General features: G+C 37.1%; 1 protein-coding gene across 12 annotated transcripts in view; it reads left to right on the top strand.

The window, feature by feature from the left end:
- Positions 1-21,458, top strand: part of GALNT18 (polypeptide N-acetylgalactosaminyltransferase 18) — a 318,100-nt gene that overhangs the window by 279,392 nt on the left and 17,250 nt on the right. For 11 of the 12 annotated variants that reach the window (XR_005820445.1, XM_040559347.1, XM_040559346.1 and 8 more), the window contains one exon: positions 17,294-17,458. Coding sequence is in view for 11 of the 12 variants with exons in the window: in XM_040559347.1 (XP_040415281.1) it covers positions 17,294-17,458 (165 nt within the window). In the remaining variant the exon portion in view is untranslated. Of the gene's footprint in view, positions 1-122; positions 883-17,293; positions 17,459-21,458 lie in introns of those variants that run through there. The other variant, XM_040559357.1, reaches the window with a different exon arrangement.

Raw genomic sequence — 21,458 nt, 5'->3', positions numbered from 1 at the left:
TAATTTTTATTTTAACTATATTCTTTAAAAGGCGTAATTGCTCTGACAATTAATATCTTATATAACGTGCTCCTGCTGAGTAGCTTACTGAGGCTATTTATATTTCTCTTGATTTCTTTCAGTGCATAAATCCTGGTTTGATAATAGAAAAGTTAATAGAAACTGTGACCTTGGTAGCAATGGAAGCAAAATTCGGTGTTTTGCATTTTTTCTGATGTGTGCCTGAGAAGCTAAACCCATGGAAGACCTTTTCAAAGCTGCAGCCTCTTTAGACTATGGAACACGTGCACAGATGTTCTGTGGAATTTAGAATGTAAAGAATATAGAATTTCCTATTGTATGTTTTTAAGTTTGATTCTGGCAAAATTCTCATTCACTTCAGTGCATAGTTTCAGAAAGAGAATCTGTTAATCTGATTCTAGTTTTGGAGCAGATTTTATGTTGAACCATTTGCCATGAGTAAATTATTTTTGTGCTAGCAGTGGTTTGATTCAAGAGGCTTTCTGTTGATACAGATTATGTGACCTGTTACCCGGTTTTCTGTATTGCCTATCTCATTCAAATGCAGTATCTATTTCCATGTAGAGGAGATTCCCTTAAACTGAAGAGAGTTGTCCATTTGCAGGTGAGGATCACTAGTATTGCATTATTAGCTTGTAAACTACACATATGGCTCTGATAACTATGTTCATTGTCTCAACAAATAGACTGTGAGTGATTCGTAGACTGTATTTTTCAACTGACCAACTAAACTCGTCTTTATAGTAGTAGAACCAGAGTCAAACCTGTCTCTTCATTTTACTAATTTATCAAACATAATGAATATGGACTGTGCCATAGATGATGTGTGTTTCAAAAATAAAATAATTTTAATTTTTGTATTTCTTAGCCCTAGGGTTATCCGCTTCATGTTGAATTCTATTGCCCTTCTATACGACTAAATCCTATGTTAGCATTATTGATATAGGAGGAGATGGACATACAGTTACTGTCTCTATAGTTTAACTGGAAAGAACTTATTCAGTATTTTATAAAGTGGGTGAGGCTGATGCAGGAAAATAGGGTAAGCAGAATATCAAAGGAATTGATTTTCTGGCTGTTTAATATCTATTGTCAAAACATTGCATTTTATAGAATTCAAATCACACTTACTAAGCTTGTTGTGGTCACTCTAAGAACTTTCCTCTCTAGTTTACAATTTTTCCTCAAGTATCTGTACTACAAAACCCACACTGAAAATGTCATTGAAACAAACTGTTGTGAACAGGTGCAGTGCTCAAGAATTTTAAATTATCAGAGCACTTCAAGCTCTCATGTACTGTTTTAATTTATAAGAGATTATAGTTGTTAGCCTGAATATTATACAAGAGATCAAAACTGTTCTTTTTTGGGATATAAAAACATACATGCATTTTCAAGCAATTTTTTTTTCTTTATTGTAGCATATAATTTTTTGTATGGATTCTTTTGGCCGAGAGGATTTCAACAAGTTAAAGCATCAAAATATTTGAAAACATATGAAATATCGCTGAGCTCCTAGATGATAAATCTGGCACTGGATTTTAAATTCATATTCTGTGCTTTTCATGTTGAACACTAAGCCGGTGAAAGCTAACGCTGCTTTTCATACTTGGTTTGGTTCAGTTGCATAGGCTTACAGTAGTTTATTGCATATACCCAGTGAGCTGATATCAAAAAGCTTAGAGCTAACATCCCCTGAATATACTGGCTGTTGTGTTTTTGAAGCTGCTGCTGACTTCTGCAATGGTTGGCTAACATCCTGATGTAGAAGCCTGAAGTTGGTCCAGTCAGACATCTCACTTTGGCTCTTAGCAAATAAGCACTCTATGTACAGAGCACCATGGTGTTTCTCCATGTTGGGTACTAGACCTGCTGAAAGCAATGGAGGACTGCCACAGAGGGACGAAGTATCTTCAGAAAGGAATACAGCTTGTAGCTCAGCAGCAGTGAAGTGGTATTCACAAGCTTGAGACCATCAACCATGGTTATAAACACCTTGCGATCTCTGCAACAGCTGCGTATAGGCCAGCTGTGCTATGCAGCGTGGCACTTGCACTCAGTGCTGCCTTGCAGAATACCCCCCAGCTGGGCATGAGATACCAGGCCCTAGGTATACCCTGCCTTCCCTGGAGTGGAGCTTGCTGTCTCTGGCCTTGGACACGATGTGACCCATGAGGAGGTAAGAAGTCAGAATCTTAATTATTTCAGTGGTACCTCACAAATGTCCAAGCATTTTTTTTTCTTTTAACAAAGACTTAGGCTTCTGAGGCTGCATAACCACAGTATGTGGATATTCCATATGTTGCTTTAGTACTGAGTTGAAATATTTTTTAAAAATGAAATTAACTTCCAATTTCCTATTAACATTTTCTCTACAGGGTGGAATAGGTTTAAAAATGTCCAAATTTCAGTTAATTTTAATTTCAAAAATACACAGTCCAGTCAAAAAAGAAGGATAAGTCTTTTGTTTGGTAAAGTGAAAATGTTTTTAATTAATGGCGTTTGGAGAAAGAAAACAGCCATGTTGGGTACCTGCAGTGTCTCAAACTGATGCAATTTGAGTATTTCATATTTTGTAAGTCCATTAATTTTAAATAGATCAGAGTTGTAGGTCTGCTTGTTATGGAGCAATTACTGGAGTTATCCATGTTTTAAAGATGTCTCTTCTAATTGGAAATTGGCATTTCAATCTGCAGTTTTAAAAACCAATTGTCACTTATGCTATAAATTCAGCATAAAACCAATATAGTTATTATAACACATGTAGAGCACTTGGAGATTGATGTTTTAGTAATTATCAGATGGTTCTCAATTTTAACATTCTTTTGATTAATGTTGTACTATATCATTTGTTACTTCAAAGTTCTGGAGGTCAGATTTTTGTTTCTCAAATTCTTGACAGAATGTGATTAACTGAGGGTAGTTAATGGAAGTTCCACTTTAAAATTTCTTCAGTTTTATTGATAATTTTATTATGTCATTCCATTAATTTGAAGTCATCCACTGGCTCATTTGGAATTCATGAACCAAATTCAGTCCCCATGAAAGCATATGTAACTCCCTCGGTAATTACATGAGCCATATTACTTTCACAGCATTCATTCAAATTCTGATCAGCTATTCAGTTTCAGCTAGTTTCTCTCTTGTATTGTTCACTATTTCCAGAGTAGGGTGTTTTGCAAAAATGTTTATGGAATGATTATTTCTAGTGTTTTTCTGTGAACCAGGGATTTTTTTGTTTTGTTTTCCTCCTGTTCATTAGCCGTCTTTGTCCAATCAGGAAGCAGAAAAAATATCAGAAATTATTTCTTCACAAAAAACCATGATTGAATATTTATGAATAACTCTGGAAAAAAAAAATCAGCATTGATTTGTAAGCCAAGAAAAGAGCTGTGTTTGTCAATTTATTTGGAAATCAGCAATCCAAATAGCCCTTACCAAGAGCTGAGTTCAGTCTAAACCTGGTCATATTTAGAGAGTAGAAGCACTTTTCCAAGAAGGAAGTATGACACTTTAGTAAGTACAGACTTTAATTTAGCCCTGTTTCAAGAACCAATGGCTAATAATAACAGCCAGTTAGATACAAATTAGGAATATGGTGCATAGCCATCTAAAAGCAGATGATAAGCTATCATAAGCATTGACAGTAGCTGGTGGAGTCATCAAGGCTGATACCATTATGGAAACTGTAATTTAATGAATTACCAGTTACAGGACTTAGAGGTAAGCACGTGGAAGTATACAGCCTGTAGCATATCGAAGATTACAGTAAAAAAAAAGACAACACTCTAATCGTCGTCTTTGGTTCTTAAATCTATAGATCTATTAACATGCCAAATAAGCGGCGATCACAGTTAGCAGTTCTTTGAATTTTGATTCAGGTTCTGAATTTTCAATTAAATATTCAGATTAAACGTGGATTAAACAAATGAGATGGCATAACTCTGTTATGCCAAGCATATCTGCTCAGCTGGCTGTCCATAAAGGCTTATAGCAATCAAGCAAAAAAACTGATGAATGCATTTAAATCATTCAGATGTTACTACAGTCTTAACTTTGTTATTTGTTTTGCATTGATTGTGAACATTTGCTTTGGTTCTCATGGTATGCTAAAGATGTAGTGATTTGTTCAGCATGCATATTCCTTTCATCTTATATTTTTAGTCCTTTCAAATTCTGAAATTAGCCTTAAAATTTTGAGGTCAAAATGACTCACTTGCTGATGACATCAATTTTGGAAGGAAAAAATAGCAGTACAACTTAACAACACAGAAGATTTGTTAAAATAACATGTCATTTAAGGTTCTCAAAACCTAGGAAAAAGTGACATAGGTTACCACATTAAACCTGGAACTTTTATTGATTGTGCTGCTTTCTTTTCAGAATAGAACTGTGTGACTGAAGGGCAGGGACAGAACTCAGTAAGAAAGAGATAACATGCCTAGGATGATAAATCAGAGTTGTGAATTTCAGATCAGTTTTTGGGTTTTAGTCAGATCATCTATTTGATATTACCATAGGACCAAATCCTCAAATATTTAATTTATTCAAGGGAGAAAATCACATGCTGTTCAAATAGAAATTTACAAATACCATTGCATTAATATAGCAGAATGTAATAAAAAGGTTCCCTTTCTCATACTGTGCCTGCAACGAATTCTCAGGATATGATCATACAATGGGTACAACTGACTTCAACATATTGTATTATGTCAATGTTACATAAACATCATATAATTACTTAGTGTTGCGGGGCCGAATTATGAAAACGATTGGCTAATCATGTTCTAATTTACTTGTTTCCAATGTCGTCATGACACTAAGTCCTCTCACATACTGAACTGATATAACCATCAAACTTATACTCTCTCTTGTCACTATGAATTTGGTGGTTTTAGGAATTTCTGAAGTAATCAGATTGCTTTTTTCCTAGACTAAATTTTTAAATTCAATATTGTATGTCACAGGGGTAATTGTAAGTGTTTGCATAATGATGCATTGTGAGAATTGGGACCTTCCTGAGCACTCAAGGCAAATTTAAGTGTGAATTGTCAAGTGAGGTAAATGTTATTCTGCCAGATGTGTGACATACATAGTTAATATTCTGAAGTACCTAATTTCCCACTTTCAATAGGAGGCATACTGAATAATTATGGTTTAACTGTTTGCTACAGAATGCCCGTTTCTGGCTTCCAAATGTAAGTTTGGAAAGTTCCCATCAGGAAAAACACTCCATGGTCTCAGGTAACCATCACTTCCCCAAAAGGCTAAAAGTTCCCCAGGAACTGAGATGGATATAAAAGACACTGATATTTCTGACACCTGCTTTTAGTTTATCAATGTGAGCAAGGTACATCTTAAGGAAATTAGTTAACTTTTTGAGTTAACGAGGAATTAAATTTTTGAGTTAATGAGGAAATGAGTTAACTCATGAGAAGGCTCTAGGGAGACCTTACAGTGGCCTTCCAGTACTTAAGGGGGCCTACAGAAAAGCTGGAGAGGGACTCTTTGTCAGGTAGTGTAGTGATAGGACAAGGGTTAATGGCTTTAAACTAAAAAAGGGGAGATTTACTATTAGATATAAGGAAGAAATTCTTTCCTATGAGGGTGGTGAGGCACTGGAACAGGTTGCCCAGAGAAGCTGTGGATGCCCCATCCCTGGCAGTGTTTAAGGCCAGGCTGGATGGGGCTTTGAGCAATGTGCTCTGCTGGGAGGTGTCCCAGCTCATTGCAGAGGGATTGGAATTAGATGGTCTTTAAGGTCCCTTCCAAACAAAACTATTCTATGATCCTGTGAACTTTAGCCAAGTGAAGTAACCCATCAAAGTGTTTCATCTTCAGTCCAAATCAGTAGCAGCTATACTTCAGTAGTGAATACAATAAAGTAATTGGGATGAAGCTTCCACACTCATAGTGAAGGATAAATGCTGAGTCTTTAGGCTCAGTGACAATGACTAAAGCTTTAATTGCAGTAAGGCTGGCCTGAGGATCTCAATCTATGCCTAAGGAAAGGCTACTGAGCTAACAACTATGAAATGTGGATCAGGCTTTAAATGCGGAGCAGCTTTAGAGAAGTGAGGTACTTTATACAACCAGGAAACTGAGTGTGGTGACCCATGTACTGCAGAGAATGTAAAGACAGTAATAGTTTTATTAAGAGATAACACATTTCATATACATATTTTAAGATATTGAAATCCAAGGAAGTGTGAGTTCATTAGCATTAAGTTGATCGTTGAGTGAAGGAAGCATCAAAAAATGTAAATAAAGACCAGTCTCCTCTGAATAGGTAACATTTTGTATTACAAGTGAAGATGGATGGAAGTCATCAAAGAAATGACCAAGGACCTGGGAGTATTGGTTGATAGTCGGCTGAATATGAGCCAGCAGTGTGCTCAGGTGGCCAAGAAGGCCAACAGCATCCTGGCTTGTATAGGAAACGGTGTGGCCAGCAGGGCTAGGGACGTGATTGTCCCCCTGTACTCGGCTCTGGTGAGGCTGCACCTCGAGTACTGTGTTCAGTTTTGGGCCCCTCCCTACAAGGAGGACATTGAGGTGCTCGAGAGAGTCCAGAAAAGGGCAATGAAGCTGGTGAGGGGTCTGGAGAACAAGTCTTACGAGGAGCGACTGAGGGAGCTGGGATTGTTCAGCCTGGAGAAGAGGAGGCTCAGGGGCGACCTTATCGCACTCCACAGGTACCTTAAAGGAGGCTGTAGCGAGGTGGGGGTCGGTCTATTCTCCCATGTGCCTGGTGACAGGACGAGGGGGAATGGGCTAAAGTTGCGCCAAGGGAGGTTTAGGTTGGATATTAGGAAGAACTTCTTTACCAAAAGGGTTGTTAGGCATTGGAATGTGCTGCCCAGGGAAGTGGTTGAGTCACCATCCCTGGAGGTCTTTAAGAGACGTTTAGATGTTGAACTTAGTGATATGGTTTAGTGGAGGACTTGTTAGTGTTAGGTCAGAGATTGGACTAGGTGATCTTGGAGGCCTCTTCCAACCTAGATGATTCTGTGATTGTCTGAATCCCTTAGAAAAACAGGCTTCGGAAGAACTGAAGGATTTAAGAGAAGTGCTTAGAGCCAGATGTCAGAATTTGACCTCTTCTTGTCTAAAGGTAGAACAACCAAGTGAAAAACCTACATTAATATATATGAAAAGGGTGTTTAGGAGCAGTTCTGCATGCATGAAGTTTTAATCTTACAAAATGCAAGAACTTCTTCTCCGGGTTTGTAAAATAAAAGCTGGAAAGCTGGTTCAGTTATGGGAACATGCCTTGCATTTCCCTTTGATGCAAAAACAGATGAGTCTACATGGGCTCAGATTGTTTTTCTGCACTAGCTTCAAAACATTTTTCTTCTCTTCGATGAAGCACAAAATTACAATAAAACTCTACATTCAGATCATAACAGGTCAGACTGTGCTCAGTGCTGTATCAGGTACGTTAGTCTGATTCAGAATCTCAGATGAGGATGTAGTCTGTCATCTTAGTTTTCCCAATCATCTCCCAAATTCTTCGTTTTTAAATTAAAATTTTCTGGTACCTGCTTTTAGGACTAGCATGGTGTAGTTCACAAGGAAAGGGTTATGCTGGCTTGAAGAAGACCCTGAGATTTCATCTGGATTTTCCAAGAAGCTAGTAGTATAATTTCTAACTCGCCAAATTGCTTCCCCACTGTGAATGTGACATATAAATCATAGAGTGAGTTGTACTGGAGTTTCTCTGACAAATTGTTCCCCTGTGATTCTGCTTATGAGGATGACAACAGTGGTTTTTTGAAAGGAGCATGCAGGAGGAAAATAACTTTTAAATTCAAAATGGAAAGGAAATTGTAGTTCTGTTCTCCAGACGCATACCAAGGAAGGATCTGGACAAGCAGTTTGTTTACTGACATTTTACTCCAGTCTGGGCTTGTTTTTAAGGAAAAACTAAGTAAAATCCATGTGGCTTAGTTAAATTTAGCTCTGCAAATGCTCTTTCGTGTTTTTGCTATATTTAATTCATGAGTTACTTAGGTAATGGCACAGACCAACATAGTATTTACAATAGAGAGAAACCTACCCAGTGAAATAGCTTTTTCCATGTAGTTATTTCACTCTAAGCAGAAGTTCAATGTAGCAGGACTCTCCCTTCTGCTAAGAAATCCAATAGCCTCAAAAATGTGTGAGGCCAGCACCCGTTTACCACAGAAAGGTGAGGTTTCCAAAACCCACAGCAGGAGACTGCAAACCCCACAACCTACCGTCACTTGTTACATTGGTTACCCAAGACAAGTTGCTGGTTCCATGACTTACACTAGTTTTCTGCTAGTTGTGGAGACGATGCAAGTGTTGAATTGTCTCTTTGATTAGCTTCTGCACAGCCTGTGTGGGCCTTGCAGCTGGCTGTCTGGGAATTAGGAGGGTAGCTCCCCTCCTTCCTGATGGTCTGGAGTGGGTGCGTGGGTAAGGATTGTGGCAGTGTGTCTCCCCTTGGCCATGTCTAAGCACAGCATTTCCTTCTGTCATGAGTGTGGACCATTGTCCCCTGGGAAGGAGAGCGCTGTCTGGTCCTAGAGTGCCCATGAACTGACACGTGTTTGAGCTTTGGGAAGAATCAGCTGTGCAAAATAATACATATCACTAAACAGTGTATTGCACAATAGGTAAATGTAATCATCTTAGTGTTTTTATTCATATGCAAATCAGGAAGCTATTAAAAGAAGTAACTGTTGTTGGTTCAGAACAATCAAAATGATGTTGTAAAATTAATTGACTTAAAAGAGTCCTGAAATAACTGTATTATTGAGAATATCTACTGACTTTTGATTAGGGGGGACTGATGTGCCTAGTTTTATTATTAGTCTAAATAGCAAGACAGAGTGAGTTTTCTTTATGTCTGTCTCCTGCAGATACCTTTACAGGATAATCTACTTCAGATAAAATACAGGCTCCTAAGACAGGCAGAAAATGCAAGGGAAAATCTGTGACATAATCTACCTTTTGTGATGAAGATGGCTTATCCTCATAGCCTAGTCATACCTTAGCAGCCTGAAGCTTAGCATAGCTCTTTTAGCTATTCACTGGAGGTTTCTCTATTGTACTTGAAGGTCATTCAAACAACATGGATTTAGAGTTGGTTTTACTTTGCTGCCTCATCCACATGACAAGCAGCTGCTCAGAAAAACCGAGTCTCTTCTACTTGGCCTGTGGATACCTGTAAGGTCCAAGACTATATGTGAGCTTTCACAGTAGGACTGAAAGCCCCAGAAAGCAAGCCCTCATGAATGAAAGCAGTGGGAGAGGTATCTTACCATTTGAACAATCAAGCAATGCGCCTCTGCGTATCATAGTATTTACTGTTTCATTTCTTGCCAAGGTTTACAGCATGATTTGTGAAAGGGGCACAATACAGAGTTGGCAGTGTTCTTAGTCACAGGAGAGTCGAAGCTCACTATGCGAATCACTGTAAGCCTTCCAACACAGCTAGGACAGTTGAATTTGCATTAATGTCCTGTGTGACATGAAGCCAATTTTCTGCCTTTTAAACAGCATTATTTATTTAGTTGTTCCTACTCTGGAAAGTCTTCTTAATAACTGTTAAGCACTCATGGTAAGAAATGTTTATGTATGCTTACTTCTGATGTCCACCTCCCAATTTCTACCTTTCCTTTAAAAAACATAATTAGCACTGCAAGTACATTAAGTGGTGAAAATGTAAGAAAGGAGCAATGTCTAGGGTGTGAGCACAGTGTTCTGGTCTGAGACATGTTTTGATTTTCCTTGCAGAACTTTGTGAACTTTGAAATTTATTCATGAACACAGACAGGACTGATGCTACAATTTTTGCATGAGGTCAAAGTATACAGACTCTTCATATAAATTCTAGATGCTGACTTCTTTCTGTCTGGTATTATTTACTGTCACCCTTCAAACAGAGGAGCCACTACTTCAAGATATTTGGTGCCAGGAAAAGTGTCATTTTTCAAGAATCAGACGTATTTGAGTTAAGCTACATGTATTTCTCCATTTAACTTTGGAAGGTTTAAAAATGTTTCAGGAAAGAAATTTCGTTTTTAGGATATAGCTGGGTTAGATAAAATTCCATGAGCTTCTGTCAGTCTCTACACAGCAACCAACAAGATAGAAACAAATCAGTTGAAGTGATAGCCTTTGTTACTTGAAATACAGCTAAGGAAAGTTTTTACTTTCTGTAGGCTAGTTCATTTCAGGATTTTGATGCTGTCCACTTAAAACATCAGAAATTCTTTTCTTCAGCTTAATGGGCTTAACTTGGTTTAAAAGGGGGAAATACTACCACATGCCCCAGGGTGGGAACACAAGAGTAACTTCCCTTTTTTTCTCCAAGGGACCAAAAGCTGCAAAGTCCAACCTGTTTCTCTTACCCCATCCACTGAATAACCATGCAAAAAGCCCTCATCTGTTAAAGCAATTACGCACAAACTCAAAGTGAAATGTAAATAAAACCCTGACTTTTATAAAAAGAGAAAAACTCACCTGTCAATGACAGAAATGACCAGTGCAAAATGATGCAAGGTGGTCTCTACTTTCCTTTGGTTGTTATCACTTGTGTCTGCACCATGAACATTCGAACTAACTCATCCTCCATTAACATGTTGTAAACTTGGCTGTTAAGTCACGAGTCATTAAAAAAAAAAATGAAATCACAGCATAGACATGAGATGTCTGTAATTGTATTCATATTATGAAAAAGCAACTCTGGTGCTTTTCAATACTAAATGCATGGTTACCAAAACTGTCAGAGATTTCATTTACTATAGTGTAGTTTATTAAAAATAATGTTACTGACCGTGAAAGTAGTCCAAGAATAGTATTTGCCTATAAAGTTCTGTAATTATAAAGTATATATGACATGAAAACCTGAAGCAAAACCTCTGCAAACTTTAATAATGACAGGGTTTTACTCTGGAAAATGACTAATTCTAACCTGAGAAGAATACAGATAGTATTTAGTATACAAAAGTATCCAGTGAGCAGTGCAAGTGACAGCTTGGTAACAGGAACTGCTTACCACTGAAACTGCAGCACTAAATGTTCTGTATATGGAAATGCAAATATACCTGAAAGTAATAAACCTTCAAGATGGAGTTCCCAGATGGTCATGTGTCACAATCTCAGCAGTACTACAATTCCTGAAGCAAGCATGTGAGAGAATAAAATCAAAGGAAATTGTCTATGCAAGTGCTGTACATCTGTGCTGAGTTTCTGTTGTATTTCTGAATTTAAACAAAGTAAACTTCTTTTCCTTTAGTTTTATTTTGAAGTCCTCTGCTGCACTGTGGAGGTTTTTCTAACTAGTCATGACTAGTCAAGACATTCAGTAGATGTGAATCTAAGGACTGAGGTGAAATAGTGAGTAGTTTCCTTCTTACGTGCTTTATAATTTGAACCTAATTTAGCATGTGGCTACCCTTGGTATACTAGCTGTTTGTCAGCTGATCAGTAAGACAAGTTTCAGAGTGAACTGAATGCAGACATGAATAAAACATGTTTATAATTATTTCAAAGTTGTAACATCAGGATGCACCTGCTGAAAACCTACCTGAGAAAAATAACACATCTTCTAACTTTTGATATATAGCTTAGAGATGAAAAATTCTGATTTATTTATTTATTTATTTATTTATTTTTAATTCTCAATCTGTGTTCTTATGTTTGTACTCCTTCAGCAGTAAGTTTTTTAGGGCAGCACAAGATGCAGTGATGCTGCTGATTGTGGCTACAGGACAGCACAGCCTCTCTCTCCTGTCACATCACATGAAGTGTGTATGCAACTGCAAGGATAATTCTTTGGTTTTCTGAGACTCAGAGTGGCTCATATATTAGTGTGTGTGTATGTCAGGGAATTTATACGTAATTGTTGGACTAAAGTATGAAGGTCACTGTCATTTAAGATGATTGGTAGAATTACATAAACAAGGATGTTCTTTATATACCCTCAGTAACAAGGGTATAACAAAGTATTTAAGAGTATGTTTCAATGCATAATTTTGCACAACAGCTTCATGTTTGTAGTACCATGCCAGCTATGTCTAGAAAATCTATGTGATTCTGCTCCATGTGAAATTACTAGCTTGTGGAAATAGCAGCTGCTGCTGGATGCTATTCCTCAGTTGCTCATTGATTTTTATAGCAGGGTTTCTGCGAGAAGGCTCTTTCTACTTGAATATCAAATGGGAAAACACTTGATTTTGATCTTAGTGATGTTTTTGTGTTATCCATAATGAACTTGGATTCTGCAGAGAGTTTTCTTATCAGGGTAACAAGGTTCTTTCATTCAGATGTGTTTATGTAACAAGAACTGCTGGAAGACAAATCAGGAACAGCATAAATATCCGAGCAGCAACATTAACCAACTCTGGATTTACTGAAATCCACCAGGTTGCTCTTTAGCTGGAGTTGTACTCGAGTATGAATCTGCTGTGAGACTTTGGATCTAATATGTTAATATGTTAATTCTAATATGTTAATATGTTACTCCTGACAATAAATGACTTCTTGGACTCATTTGGAAAAAACAATATTGTTCAAAGATGGCATAAAGTAGTGGCTGATCAGACTTCTTACCCCTCTTAGTTATTATTGCCAACAGCAGGGTAACAAATAAATACTGCTGCTGGTGAGCATTAAGTTCGCTCATTATAAATGCACAGTCATGTACCATTCTCCAGAGTGATTTCGTCTGAGAACACTGCCATAAGGATTACAAATGGTTTTCAGCCTGAAAATTAGTGTGTATTGCTTTAAACTTCCAGTGGGGAGCTGGCAATTTATCCTTCAGATAATTGTCTTGTGTTAAGTTGAACATCTTACTGTAACTTTCTGCTACATGATAAACCAGCTCCTACGAATAATTTACTGCAGCTGGCAACTCAGTGCAGCTCTGAGTTCTTTATCAACTCTGGTGGCTTCTCCAAGTTTAATAATAAACCTGGAGCCAAAAATCTCATTGCACTTAAAGTCAGTGGATTTTCAGTGTTAATTGCAGTGGGAATAATGATTTGACCTTGTAGGGAAAAATTCTCATGAACAAAAATTTTACATCGTTGTGAGGCCAAAACAATGTATTTGTGTCCAAATAAGGAAAGGTCATTTACCTTCCTTGTACTCAAAGGCATCATGTTGGTTTTTGTTTGGTTTTGTGCAAATTTTATTTTGTATAGGTGTTTGAAGTATTTTTACTGTGCAAAAAAGTTTTTTGAATGAGCCTTCATTGCTTGCATGGCAGATTTAGGATGTGTTCTGTACGGCAGCACTACATCAAAGCACCTATGATGTGAGTATCCCACCAAAATTATCATTCTAGCTCTAGAGGAAATTTGCAATGGAAATCTAGCTGGCATTTTTCTAGAAAGGACAGCAACATCTGCCAGTTTGCCAGGCCCTGACTGACTGGCTGATCTGTACTACTGAGGTCTGTCCCAAGCTTTTAGCCTGCTCTGTCTGGCTTGGCTGAGCCTCACTGCCTTCATGAGGGAACTGCAGTATGAACTGGGGATAAGTGTGCTTCGTATGGTTCCCCCAGTATAAACAAAAGTAGCCAAATCTAGCCAGATGAGCTCCAACACCAGGGAAGACATATGTATCTGCTAGATGCATATGCTAGATTCAGTATGCATTATCTCAGCTCTAACTTTTGTAAATCATAAACTATTTTTTTTTCTGATTTTGAGCATTCTTATGCAGAACTGCTTTTTGCTATGCCTACTTTATGCTTCTGGCACTAGCATGGATGTGCACTTGTGTTTCCCAGTGAGCAGTAACTTAGCAGAGGGTGAACTTTTTGGCAGTTAGATGGCTGGCTATACAAGTGAAATTTCAAGATTACAGCTGAAAGCAGAGTTTGTCTAGGAGGCGATTAAGTGGAATAGAAAGGCAAAAGGACCCTTTATTCTGAACATAATAATTAAGAATTAGGGAAGCCTGTGACTCCAGGCATGAACTCTCCTTTTCCTGTTCCATGCTGACTTGCTACATGAGATTGCATCAAAAGGGTGGAAGTCCTTGAATTCCCCAAAAATGAGCAAGGCTATGTTTGGTCCAGTGGTAAATGAAGGGTGGCATTGCTTCTCCTTTATTCTGGAGTTGGTCTGAGTCATAGCAGTGTATGCAACTTTTGTTTTCATTACAATATTGTACTGTGAATCTTCCTGATATTCAAGAAAATTCCTTTTTCAGAAAAAGTGAGACTTAGAATATTAAATAGAAAAAAAATGTAGAGCAGTCAGTTTGCCTGAAATGGAAGTGGGAAAAATATTTTGGACAGCAAATTTTCTTTAATATTTCACAGTCATTATGTAGATTTCTTGGGAATCCTAGGCTATGCAGCTGTTAACTACCACTCATTTGTGTTTTCATCTTTCAGCTGTCTTTTTAGGGTAAATAACTGTCCTTTTTTTTTTTTTTTTTTTTTTTTTTTTTTTTTTTTTTTTTTTTTTTTTCAGAAAAAGCTGTTTAGAACAGATAACAAGCATGTTGCAACTAAACCTCACTCTTTCATCTTAGAAAGGTCCTGAGAAACATTCTACTAGTACTATTAATACGATAACAAGCACAGTTTGTTTTATATTTCATCTTAATGTGAATAATCAGAGAGATTAGCATGTAATAGAAACAGCAAATGCAGCAGTGACCTTAAATAGAACACTTCTAGGAAAATAAATTCAAGAAAATTAGTTAAGAAATAACTGTTCCATTAATTGGAAGATGCAGTATTTAAGGCACAAGGAAATCTGCAGGCAAACTTTCTCAGAAAAAAAAATTAAAAAGTTATAAACAGTTTAAAAACAAAACAAAATAAAAACAAAAACAAACAAAAAAAACCCACACCTGCACCAATTCTAACTGTCCAGGGGAAGATCAGTTATAAATGTGATCAGTCATGAAGCTGTTCTTTAAAAACATAAGAAACAGAAACTTTGTGGCAGAGATGTATGTCATGCTTTGAAGGCAAATTAATTACTTTTCTTCAGATGCAGGTACTGCAAGTTTATTTGCTGCAAACCTTTAGATTAGTAATACCAGATTTTTGTTTTGAACAAATTATTTTGCGTTACTTTGCAGCAGATTAGCTGCCAGCCCCAGGCTTCCAGAGGAAATTTCTTGGGGACACTGAATGCAGCTGTACCTGTAGAATGGGCAGGGAACACAGGTGGCAAGTGGCAGCCTCCAGAGCCAGCCTGTCAGCGTGCAAACTGCACTCATCCACCCTTGAAAAGCACCTGGCAAGACTGTAGTTGAAGATGTGCCTAAGGCTCAACTGACACTTTGCTAGTCACAAATCCTGTGAGTTTCTGACTGTAACATTGAATCCTTGCAGTTTCAGCTTTTCAAGAGGCAAGTGCCTTTTCTCCAACCTAACTGACTTCCCAAACAAAGGTGTTCCTTTCCCATTGCCCAGTAGACACAGCAATATATCAATACTATTGCAGTGAAAAAAAAACAGATAGTGAAGTGCTGTGGGCTAGAGCAGACTAATAAAATATAAGGAGGCTCATTTTCTTACAGAAAAAGGGAGTTGTTCCTTTTTTTTTTTTTTTTTTTTTTTTTTTTTTTTTTTTTTAAATCATCCGCTTTGGTACCAGTATCCAAACAGGGTTCTTTCTGTGGAAATACAGCAGCTCTTCAGGGAATGTGTGTGTGCTGCTGGTGTGAAAATGTGTGGTTGTGTTTTGCTGAGACTGAGTCTCTTCTTCAGTGAAAGTGTGAAGAAACTTTGAATGAATGCTCTACATCAGCAGCTAGCCAGTGTCTTAACTTCAGCAGAACTAAGCACATTTTTGGCTCCCTTGAATAAAGACTACTGACGCATTTGTTGTTTTAGCAGAAACAAAGGTTCAAGGTCTGAGTCAAAATTTCAAAACTACCTTAATGCCTTAGTAGTCCATATTCAACATTCAGTCATTTGGACTTCCAAGAAAGTACTGGAGTGATTGTTCAAAAATTACTTTCCTAAATTACTACAAAATTTCAATCCTGTGTTGTGTTAGTTGATGGTGATGTTGCAATATTGTAGAGCAGATGTGCTGGAAAAATCTGTTATGCCTCTATCTTCTGAAGTGTTTTAAACAAATGTGCTTCTAGTTGTCCATTTTGTGCTAAAGTATACTGCAGAACAGCTAGCATACTTATTGATCCTTGTTAAAAGCATCCTCTTGAAGAAACTACTGCTGTGGGCAGTCATCCATTCATCTTTATAATAACTTATTTAAATCACAAGTACAAACGTCTTCTTATAGGGTTACGTAGATGATTAAAACATAAACCTGGTTTTAACATGTAAGACATTTTACCCGCAGGGCACTTTAAAAGATGATCAATAAACAGTTGCATGTGCATACTTAACAAGTACATTATAAGGTGGTAACTCGGGGACTCTTTTTCTGGGGCTTGGGTAAAGGAGCCAGGGACTGTCCATAGGTTTTTCAGAAAAGTTGTCTGGCCATGAGCAAACCAAACTAGTAGCTCACTGTTCATTAGCAGTTGAAGCAGCATTCGTATAGGGTACGTGCTTTTAAAGCAATACTGCCATTAGATAAAACATTGTAGTGAAATCATCAGGTTGTGCATTATGAGTTCAATTCTGAAATAAGATGTGATATCATTGGATGAGATGCTATAATATACAGAATATCCATAATAATAGAGTAATAGTCATATTATTGGATAAGCAAAGCAGCATCCTGAAAGAGCTTAGTTAGATGGACTAGCCATCACAGTTTGCTTCAGCTGGAGCTTAGTTTTACATGCTGATTATGAACTGGTTATTGGCCAGTCCCAATAGCAGGCAAGGATACAAGATTTCAGATCTCTCTTTCTAAACTGTTCCACACTGAAAAGTGATGTTAGCAGGTAGGGTGAGCTCTCTAAAGGTAAGTGACAACCTGCTAATTATCTCTGTTAAGCATAACTACATTTGACTCTCTTATTTCTGTAGAGTTTTGCCAGCAAACAGAATAAGGGAGTTCCTCCAACCAGAGCCATTGTTTTGCTTCTGCCCAGAAGGGTGCTCAGACTGAACCAGACTGAGTAGGGGACTGATTTCTGTTAATCAGCAAACATCAACTTGTTGGTAACAATTAATTTAGATCAACTTTTAAAATGTTATGTTACTTCCTGCATGAACAGAAATAATTTAAAAGCCACCATGGGGTCAGCCTACTGCTGTTCAGCATATTTATATTTGCCATTTGCCTTTTGGTAAAAAGTGCTTCTGTCTAGAGGCCACAAATCTTGTTTGTGCTTCCTGTTTCAGAATGTTTATTACACAAGCAATCAGCAGCTCCATGTGGGTGTTCTGAGTCCCACTATTGATGATGATGACAACAGATGCCTGGTGGATGTGAACAGCAGGCCCAGGCTCATTGAATGCAATTATGCCAAAGCCAAGAGAATGAAGCTTTACTGGCAGTTTACTCAGGTAAGTCTTACTCATTTCAATGAAGGTTCAAAAAAAGCTCTGTTTCTGTATCTGAAGTGTGAGTAATCTGTTTAATAGCAGAACAGAATCAGATTTATCCTTGTTGGTGTTTTTTTGCACAGTTCCAGTAAGATATGTTTACATTTGATCCCAATGACAGCTACCTCAGAAGGTTATAAAACTTTTATTATATTCTTACAAGTTCAAAATAGATGATTTACTAACAGGCCGCTAAGACAAAGTTATTGTTACAGAATGATCCTTAGTAGAGTCAAATGCAAACTAACCTACTTAGGAACAAGAAAAGTAAAGCTTTATTTTTTTTATTTTTTTAAGTAGCAGCTTAGAAAAGCGGTTATTGATTCACGGATGATAACAGCCTCATAATGAGCTAGTTTTGCAATTCCTTACTTAAAAAGGCTACTGCATTTTTTTTGGCCTGATGTAAGAAGTGCAAGTAAAGACTTAGAAGTAATTTCACAGCGATGAGAATGCTGATAAGACATTGAATCCGGTCCTGGTGTCCGCACTTCATAAATGATTTAGAAATACAAGGGAGAACTACAAAAAAGCCACAGAAGTTCTGAGGCTAGAACACGCTTCATGATATAATGCTTACAGAGAGCATGCTACTCAATCTAGCTAAGAGGATGTGGCAGGGTGACTCAGAAACGTATCAGCGTTTCCATAAAATGAGACAGGTTATCCTGAAGACAAAACAGGTTCCAGTGGTTAGAAGCTGAAGATAGTCAAATTTGATCTTTCAAAAGAAGATGAGGTTTTGAGGTTTTCTAAAGGTAAAAACTAAGATATTTAGCATGTCAGGTACTGACATGTCTATATCTTAGGACAAATGAAATGAGATTACAATACTTTCTAAACAAGTACCTGATTTAGCTTCTGGGGAAAATTTAATAGCTTGTGTGAGTTTGAATGGTCCCAGTTGCTCCTCTGCAGTTTTGAGTATATAAAGTACACTTAGTTGTGTACTCCGTTTCTGTGAAATATGGCACAGCTAGCCTTTCTTACCAAAAACCTACATTAGTGGTATATAAGCCCATGAGCTGAGGGTCAGCCTTATGGGGATTTTTATCCCTGTGTTTAGTTTCTTCTATAATATCCACCAAGGGTTTGCAAATGTATTTTCTGGCCACTAGTAAGTTGTTTGTTTTGTTTTTGTTTTTGTTTTCTTTGACTTCAACAGCCATGGTTAGTTAGTATATTAAGACATTGGTAATGCAGTTTAACCTCTTCCTTAGTGCAGAGACCATTCAGACAGGGATCAGTAAAGCAAACTATTACCATAATTTGTATTTATACTTGAATGTAATCCAGATCTTTGTCTTTAAATGGTAGCTCTGAAGCAGCAGACTTCAACTACCTAATGTGGAAGGACATCCCAGCTTTCACTTTCAGTTCCTTAAGGGCAGAATTTTAATTAAGTCTTCTATCAAATTTTAACAATTATCTTGTCATGCAATGGGGTTGTTTCATAGTAGGTGCCATTTCTGCACCTAATTTTTTGTAACATTTCTAAAATGTATAATTAATATATTAATGTATTTCTTTAAATAGCCTTTTGGTAACTTTTTATTACTGTCCAACTATTACTGAATAGCAATAACCAATCCTTTGGTAGATAACCCAACCCTTTGGTGACAATTAATGATTTCTACTCCAGGATATTGCTGCCATTTTGTCATACTTACTACTTTAGAGCTGATTTGGGGTTGCAGCAATAGAATGCAATAATTTAAGTAATTAAAAAAAAAAAAACACTTCTGAAATGGTATTTGACTACTTTAGGATCGTATTTCTAATATGGAACAGAGTTACAGACAGAAAACAATCTCCCACAGAAGGTACGGCGCTGTTAGACTAAACCCTATAGACTGTGCTTAAGTCTTCTATTAAAAAAAAATGCCCAGGAGAAGTGAAAGCTAATTAGTTGTTTCCTTATGATAAATTAAGAGACAAATGAAATAATTAAAAGTTTTATGTTCAAAAAGGATTTTGTTAATATCCAGTGCAATCGAAATGCTGTTATTTCTCAAGGCATGAGTTTCTGTGAATGAACTGTGAATGAACTGGAAGCTGTCTATTTGACAAGGGTCTATTTTATTATTTTATTTTATTTTATTATGTTTTGAAAGCTCTGGAATTTCTTTTCCATATTATGCAGTCAGCAGGACTACTGCAAATTAGCAGGACTGTAAGTATTGATGCTTATGTAGTCTTAGAGTTTGTGAAGTATTCAGATGTAGGTAAGTTTGGACCTGGTGCATAGGGACATGGTTTAGTGGGTGGCATTGGTAGTATAGTGATGGTTGGACCAGATGATCCTGAAGGGCTTTTCCAACTTTAATGATTCTATGAAATGGCTATAGCTATAAATCACTTCCTTTTGACTGAAAGGATGCTTTGACTTCTATAGATTCCTAGGTCAGATAGATATTCTATTAAGAATGATGCTATAGGTAAGGAAAAGGAAATGGGAAAAAGACAAGGCTTACAAGCCAGAGTAGGGTAAACCAACTGAACTAGAGTTCCCTGATTGAAAAAAAAAAAAAAAAAAAAAAAAGTACTTGCCCTGCATTCCAAACATTTATCTTGTATCTTAATATTTGAATGAAGATACTTTCTCATTTCTCTGCAAAACATACTCTGTATTCTGAGAGACCATGATAGTCTGTGATGGGGCAGTGGACTTCACGAAGTTGATAGAAGACTGCACAGGTTTTTGAAAAGTGCATTTTTCAGGTAGCTTTTTCCTTCTCACTTGCATTGTTAGAATGTAAAGATGATAAAAATCCTTACAACAAAAGTAGAAAATTGGTGTCATCCTCAGCTACTCTCCTTGAGTCTGTAGATGTATTACAGAATTATTGTCCAACTTCATTTACAGCTTTGTATGACTAGAACTCTGTGTTATATATATATATATATATATATATATATATACATATATAACTTGATTAAAAATAAAATATGATTTACTTCAGTTTTAATTTTTTATTTTCTGTTATGTTGTTACCTTCAGTTGTAGGAAGCTCAAGTCAGAGATGTTCAGGAAATCCATGCTATTCTTTCAGGAAATACTATCCTTTGGACAGAATGGTAGTTTGTCAGGCATTAACAGGGAGGGAACCACCACCAGTACCTCAAAAGTTTTCATTGTATTTTGTGGGGGTTGACTGGATAGAGGCCTTGGGAGACTTTGTGGTAGCTTTTCTGTACAGGACAAAATTGAATTGAGCATTCAAAGCTTGTGTTATGTTTGTATAATCAGGCTTCATCTGAGCAAATTTCCATGCTCCACGGCTTTGTACAGCTGCCAAATGCAATGAGACACAATAAAACATAGGCTTCAGTGACATTCTTGCTTCCAAGGCTTCTTGGAAGTGCTTATAACTGCAATTATGTCAAATTATGTAAATTAGCCCTGAACAGACTCCCATTAACTGGGTAGTGTTCAAGAATTTTGTTGTTGGGGTTATCTGTCAAGTCTTCTCTCCTAGGGAAATGCTTATTTTGGGAATACTTTAATGCTGTAAAGTCTTAGAGGTGTTTGACAATTCACCTAGTTCAGTATGTCTCTTTTTCATTTAATCAGAACGAAACTAGATCTTTTAGCAAAAAGGTAAGTGATCACAAGAAATGACACAAAGCAGAAAGGATAAGGACAAGAATTACATGGTAGCAAAGTGGTGAGAATTCTACTAAAACATTAATTTATACACGGTATCAAGAAACCTACTCTGGCATCAAGAGCCATTAGGAAAGCGAAAACTAACAGTTGCCACTCTGTGCCTGTAATTTAGAACTTATTCCCCATGATATTTTTTAGATTTACTTACCGTAGCTACTGCAGTCGTTCTGGGGTAGGACATACTTTGAAGGCCTTCATGTGATATAATACTAGCACTAAACAATTAATCCTGCTCATAGCCTGTGAGCTCTTTATGGAATGGTGCAGGTGCACATGAAGTGTGCTGGCAGC

The sequence above is a fragment of the Cygnus olor genome, chromosome 5, assembly GCF_009769625.2.
Source record: "Cygnus olor isolate bCygOlo1 chromosome 5, bCygOlo1.pri.v2, whole genome shotgun sequence".
Taxonomy (NCBI): domain Eukaryota; kingdom Metazoa; phylum Chordata; class Aves; order Anseriformes; family Anatidae; genus Cygnus; species Cygnus olor.
This window is presented reverse-complemented; position numbering and strand designations above follow the sequence as displayed.